Source organism: Egretta garzetta, unplaced genomic scaffold (assembly GCF_000687185.1).
Source record: "Egretta garzetta isolate BGI_Z169 unplaced genomic scaffold, ASM68718v1 scaffold688, whole genome shotgun sequence".
Taxonomy (NCBI): Eukaryota; Metazoa; Chordata; class Aves; order Pelecaniformes; family Ardeidae; genus Egretta; species Egretta garzetta.
In genome coordinates, this window is record NW_009260514.1 from 172,973 (window position 1) to 178,422 (window position 5,450).

Consider the following 5,450-nt stretch of genomic DNA (forward strand, 5'->3'; position numbering starts at 1 on the left):
GTCCCCCCCCCCCCCCCCCCCCCCCCCGCGGCCCCCCCCGCCAGCCAGCCCGCGGGCGGTGGGGAGCACGAGTGCTGCGAGCGGGTGGTGATCAACATCTCGGGGTTGCGGTTCGAGACCCAGCTGAAGACACTGGCGCAGTTCCCTGAGACGCTGCTGGGGGACCCACGCAAGAGGATGCGCTACTTCGACCCCCTCCGCAACGAGTATTTTTTTGACCGTAACCGTCCCAGCTTCGACGCCATCCTCTACTACTACCAGTCGGGTGGGCGCATCCGGCGACCCGTCAACGTCCCCATCGATATATTCTCCGAGGAGATCCGCTTCTACCAGCTAGGGGAGGAGGCCATGGAGAAGTTTCGGGAGGATGAGGGTTTCATTCGGGAGGAGCAGCGGCCACTCCCTGACAAGGAGTTTCAACGCCAAGTGTGGCTCCTCTTCGAGTACCCTGAGAGCTCTGGGCCGGCCCGAGGCATTGCCATAGTCTCTGTCCTGGTCATCCTTATCTCTATTGTCATCTTCTGTCTGGAGACCCTGCCTGAATTCAGGGATGACCACGACTATGAGGGAACTGGGGGGACTTTTGGGACGGGTGGTGGCCCTCTCCCACCTGATGTCTTCACCAACTCCTCGTCCTCAGCCTCTTCCATGGTGTCGTCCTTCACCGACCCTTTCTTTGTGGTGGAGACTTTGTGCATCATCTGGTTCTCCTTCGAGCTGCTGGTCCGCTTCTTTGCCTGCCCCAGCAAGGCCACATTCTCCAAGAACATAATGAACATCATTGACATTGTGGCCATCATTCCCTATTTCATCACGCTGGGCACCGAGCTGGCTGAGAGGCAAGGCAATGGCCAGCAAGCCATGTCCTTAGCCATCCTCAGAGTTATCCGGCTGGTCAGGGTCTTCCGCATCTTCAAGCTTTCCCGGCACTCCAAGGGGCTGCAGATCCTGGGGCAGACCCTCAAGGCCAGCATGCGGGAGCTGGGTTTGCTCATCTTCTTCCTCTTCATCGGTGTCATCCTTTTCTCCAGCGCCGTCTACTTCGCAGAAGCCGATGACCCCAGTTCAGGTTTCAGTAGCATCCCTGATGCCTTTTGGTGGGCGGTGGTGACCATGACCACAGTGGGCTATGGGGACATGCACCCCATCACCATTGGGGGCAAGATTGTGGGCTCTCTCTGTGCCATCGCAGGGGTGCTAACCATCGCTCTCCCCGTGCCCGTGATAGTCTCCAATTTCAACTATTTCTACCACCGGGAGACGGAAGGTGAGGAGCAAGCCCAATACATGCACGTCGGGAGCTGCCAGCACCTCTCGTCCAGCGAGGAGATGAGGAAGGCTCGCAGCAATTCTACCCTCAGCAAGTCCGAGTACATGGTGATCGAGGAAGGGGGAATCAACCACAGTGCATTCAAACAGGCTGCCTTTAAGACAGGCAACTGCACAACCACAAACAATCCCAACTGTGTGAGCATCAAAAAGATCTTTACGGATGTTTAAAAAAACAAAACCAAACAAACGGCAACAAAATCTGAGGATGCGGTAAAAAAAACCAATAATAACAATAATAATGCAAAGTGACTGTGTACTCAGTATTGTGTGGAACATGCACCATCGTCGGTCTGTGTGTGCCCTCGTTTTTATACGTTTATTTTTTTAGATCCTTCCTTTCTAAAGATCCAAAAAAAAAAAAAGAAAAAAAGAAAAAAAGGATTTAAAATTCTCCGAAGAAGAGGACCGCTAAAGGGTAAAGAGAAGGAAGATGAAGACAAAACACACTCACCGTCGAAACAGGTGTCTGTTCTGCAACGTGTTGCGGGGCTGCTTTTGTTTTCTGGTTTTTGGGGACCTCTCGCTTTGCTCCTGAATCCCCCCCCCCCTTCCCTCAAGGCAGCGTGTAGCTGATTTCCCTTCCATCACATAAGCTCACTTGTTGGATTAACAACCCCGGATTGGGTGGGGAGACGAGGAAAACATGTTGCAGAGCATACTGAAAGGGGGTTGGGAGGAAATAACCATTTAATTTTGCAGAGAGTCTCTGTTACCACATTGTTAAATGACGCTTAATATTCAAACATGTGGTGTGCCATTATGGGCACATCACGGAGTCCCTTTTCTCTCCCCCGTTAGATCATTTATGAAATTCTAATCTGGTCAGAGACCGAGTGCAATCAATGCTGATTTAAATGGAAAAAAAAAAAAAAAAAAAGTGCCCTCGTTTTTTATTCTTAATTCCCTTCCCCTGCAACCCTATGGCATTATTTCATCTAACGTCAAATTTGTGGCCGTGCAGCGGGTCTGCGAGCGGGGAGGAGGGAGACGAAAGGCAGGATGGAATGGTTTCAGGAGCCAACGGTGCGCGGGGCGCGATGCTGGCATGGACCGGGGGATGCAGGATCCGTGACGGGCTCCTTGCCGTGGCTCTGCAGCCTCAAACCCACCCAGCCGGAGACAAAGGGATATTTCCTCCTTTTTTTTGCAATGTGTTTGGGAGAGATGCAGCCACTTATCGCAAGAAGATTAAAGTGGCGAACACGCCTTCCAGCGGAAGTCACTAATTCGCACCGGAGTGATGCAGTTGCCATGGCGACCCTGGTTTCCTGGGAAACCCCCAAAGGTTGTCATGGCATCCCTTCTCCCATCCCTCTTGGTCCTCGCTCTTCCCGCAAAAAAACCTTTCCAGATGGTTCCAGCCCCATCATCATCCCGCAGGACACCGTGGCTCTGCCCCGCTACGTGACCCCATCCCGGCACCCCCTTCCCGGGCCACGTCCCCCCCTGCCCCTTCCCCTGTGCTGAACAAAGCGCCCGTAGGCAATAAGCACACCACAAATCCACCTCTCCCTCAGAGAGGAGCTCGCACCTCGGGAGTGAAATTTGGGGATGGAGTCTCTCATCCTGCAAACACGAGCGCCCGCGCCGCCGAGAACGACCCCGCGCTCCCCCTGCGTTGCACAAAACCCGGTGGTTTCCCCAAACCCGGTGCAAAATGGCAGTGAGCAGCCAGTGGGAAAGCTCGGCTGAAAAACCCCGGCAGCTTTTTGAAACAAGGGGGACACATCTATAAAGAGCAGGATTGAAAAGTAACCAAAACCCCGCCGGGGAAAACACACCGGCTTCATCTTTACCTGTGCACCAGGGGCCAAGGGACATCTGATGGGATCAGGTGAGCTTTGCACGGGGGAGAGTTTAATGCATCATAAGGTAACGTTGCTTTTTTGGGACAAACCTAGTGTTTTCCACTACTTCGTTTTATTTTTCAGCTTACCCTGCTGCTCTCCAGGTCTTTTGTGCACGTTAGGTAAAGTGCGATAACATCCTATGGCTCCTCTGCTTATATTTGCTTTTCGCTTTGCTTTTTGGTGCTATGCATAGGAGGAAAACCCCACTGCTTTTTTTTTTTTGCAGCTGGATTTCTCCAATTCTGTGCTAAAAGGGTTGTTTGCAGCGATTTCATGCTTCTGTCCGACCCCTGCCATCGAAGCAGGCTGAAGGCAGGGCCTGGCTGCTCACCCTCGAGCGCCTCGGCTCCGGCTCTGCTCTGTTTTGCTGGGGTTTGGATTAAATAAAATCTGATTCCTTCGAGGCAGTGAACTGCACAGGGCTGCTGTTCAATACCTCTTACAGCAACGAGAGATTTGACCCCAATCTGTGCGAGTCACACCTCTCCCAAGTGTGTGGAAAGGGGGTTTGGTCCCGAGGGATGCCGGCCACGCTGAAATTGGAGTTTAGCTGGGATTTTACCCAGACTTAAAAGGATGGGGACAGTTTGTCGCACTCTCCCTTAGCCTTGCCTCAGCCCCAGTTAATAAACCCCATACAACCGGGGAAAACATCAGAGCAGCTTCTTAGCTGCTGGTATATGACAGCTTTAGTGTGGCTGTGGCTTTCACCGGCGGAGGATCTAACAAATGATCTGTGTTAGGGAGATGCCCTGGAGCATCGCGGGAGGTAACAAACCTGGGATTCCCTTCTCCAGGATAACTGGGATCCCTTGTCCGGCATAACTGGGAGCACCCCAGCATGCCGTTTCCCCAGGCTGCAGGCAGGCTGAAATGTCATTTCTGCCTACGAGCTCTCACTTTTTATAGTTATTAAAGCTTTTCCGCGTGCCTATTCCCAAGAGGAGGATTTGAGTTTAAAAGCAGGGGGAACAGTCCCACTCGGGAGAGTTTGCAGATGAGTTTTGTGTCTGCGTTCTGCCCGTGGCACCTGCACGGCGTATGGAAATCACATGTTCTCCTGGAAATGGCACAGTCCAATTTTCGGTTTCGCTGCCATCTAAAATAAGCCTTGCAGGTTGTTAGTTTGCTTTCCTGATCACCCCCTGTCTTATTTTCTAGGGGCAGAATAATTTCAAATGGATTTTATTGAGAGTAAAAGACTCTATATGGGAGAGGTGGCAAGGAAACCACTTCATCCGCTGGGGTAAAAGGCAGTTTTGCTCCAGTACCGAATGGTATCACTGAAAAATATAAAAGCACTGCTGCTCTGTCTTTAAGATACACCCAAAAAATTGGAAGTGGAAAAGCGTGGATATCCTTTCAATGCTCTGCCCCGTTTCTGTCTGCCTCTTCCCTCTGCGCTGTCTCCTTAGGTACCGTTCAGCGAGAGAAACGCGTTCGTGTCGCTGCACGGTCTGACGGCTTCTCTTCAACTGGCCGCCGCGTGCATCCTGCCAGGAACGGGAGAGATGGCTGGAAGATTGCTCTCTTTTCAGCCAGCCGCTTATTGAACTGACTTTGCTCTCTTGCAGCGTGCTTCCGATTAGGGCCCAGGACTGTTTTAACAGTCACGCGGGAGTTAAAGATGAGCCTCAGCCTTTGCAGCCTGTTGGACTCCTAATGTGCTTAGAGGAGGCAGCGTTAGGAGATTAGCGGAGCTGCCTGCCTGCTGTCTGGCAGCCTGCTGCAAAGCCTTCCCAAGGCAAGGCGAAGGGCTTGCCTAGACTCAGCTTATTTCATTAAACAGAGGAAAGTGCATTCCTGAAAGCTGCTGGCTGACATTTCAGATCGCACAGAAAGCAAGCGGGGGAAAGGCTGTGTCCCTAGGCAGTTGCTGGTGCGGACTCCCTAGCTTGTCGTCTGCATGTGCGGTGTGGCAGGGATGCTCTCCGAAATGTCCTCCTCCTCCCCTGTCCTTTGTACCTGTCACCTGCCAGACTAAGTGACACTTACTGCTGGCACCGAGGGATGGGAGCAAGGATGGGAGCCGTAGCTGCCTCCCCCCGGGATGCTTTATGTACTGGGTTTGTAGGGCTACTAGGTGATACAGCACCTTGTACAGCCTCCTACCTCCTTTCCTAGGCTCCTTTCTCTTCCTCACTTGTATTTTAGGACCTGTTCCCTTGCCCCGTTTCAGCCCTGGATGCCACCTCGAAACACATCCTTGGTACAAAGAGCTGCAGGGGACACGCAGCAACCCTGACCCCGGCCCCTCCGCTTGGTACT

General features: G+C 52.7%; 1 protein-coding gene across 1 annotated transcript; it reads left to right on the forward strand.

Annotated features, from left to right (window-relative positions):
• Positions 1–143: 143 nt before the first annotated feature.
• LOC104131416 (potassium voltage-gated channel subfamily A member 3) lies at positions 144–1,588 on the forward strand. The gene has a single exon (XM_009644581.2). It carries the CDS (start codon positions 178–180, stop codon positions 1,498–1,500), a length of 1,323 nt encoding a protein of 440 aa, XP_009642876.2. The 5' UTR covers positions 144–177; the 3' UTR covers positions 1,501–1,588.
• Positions 1,589–5,450: the final 3,862 nt, after the last annotated feature.

What these genes read in the sequence shown, in the direction of transcription:
- LOC104131416 (XM_009644581.2), top strand. Translation starts at nt 178, where the DNA reads ATGCGCTACTTCGACCCCCTCCGCAACGAGTATTTTTTTGACCGTAAC.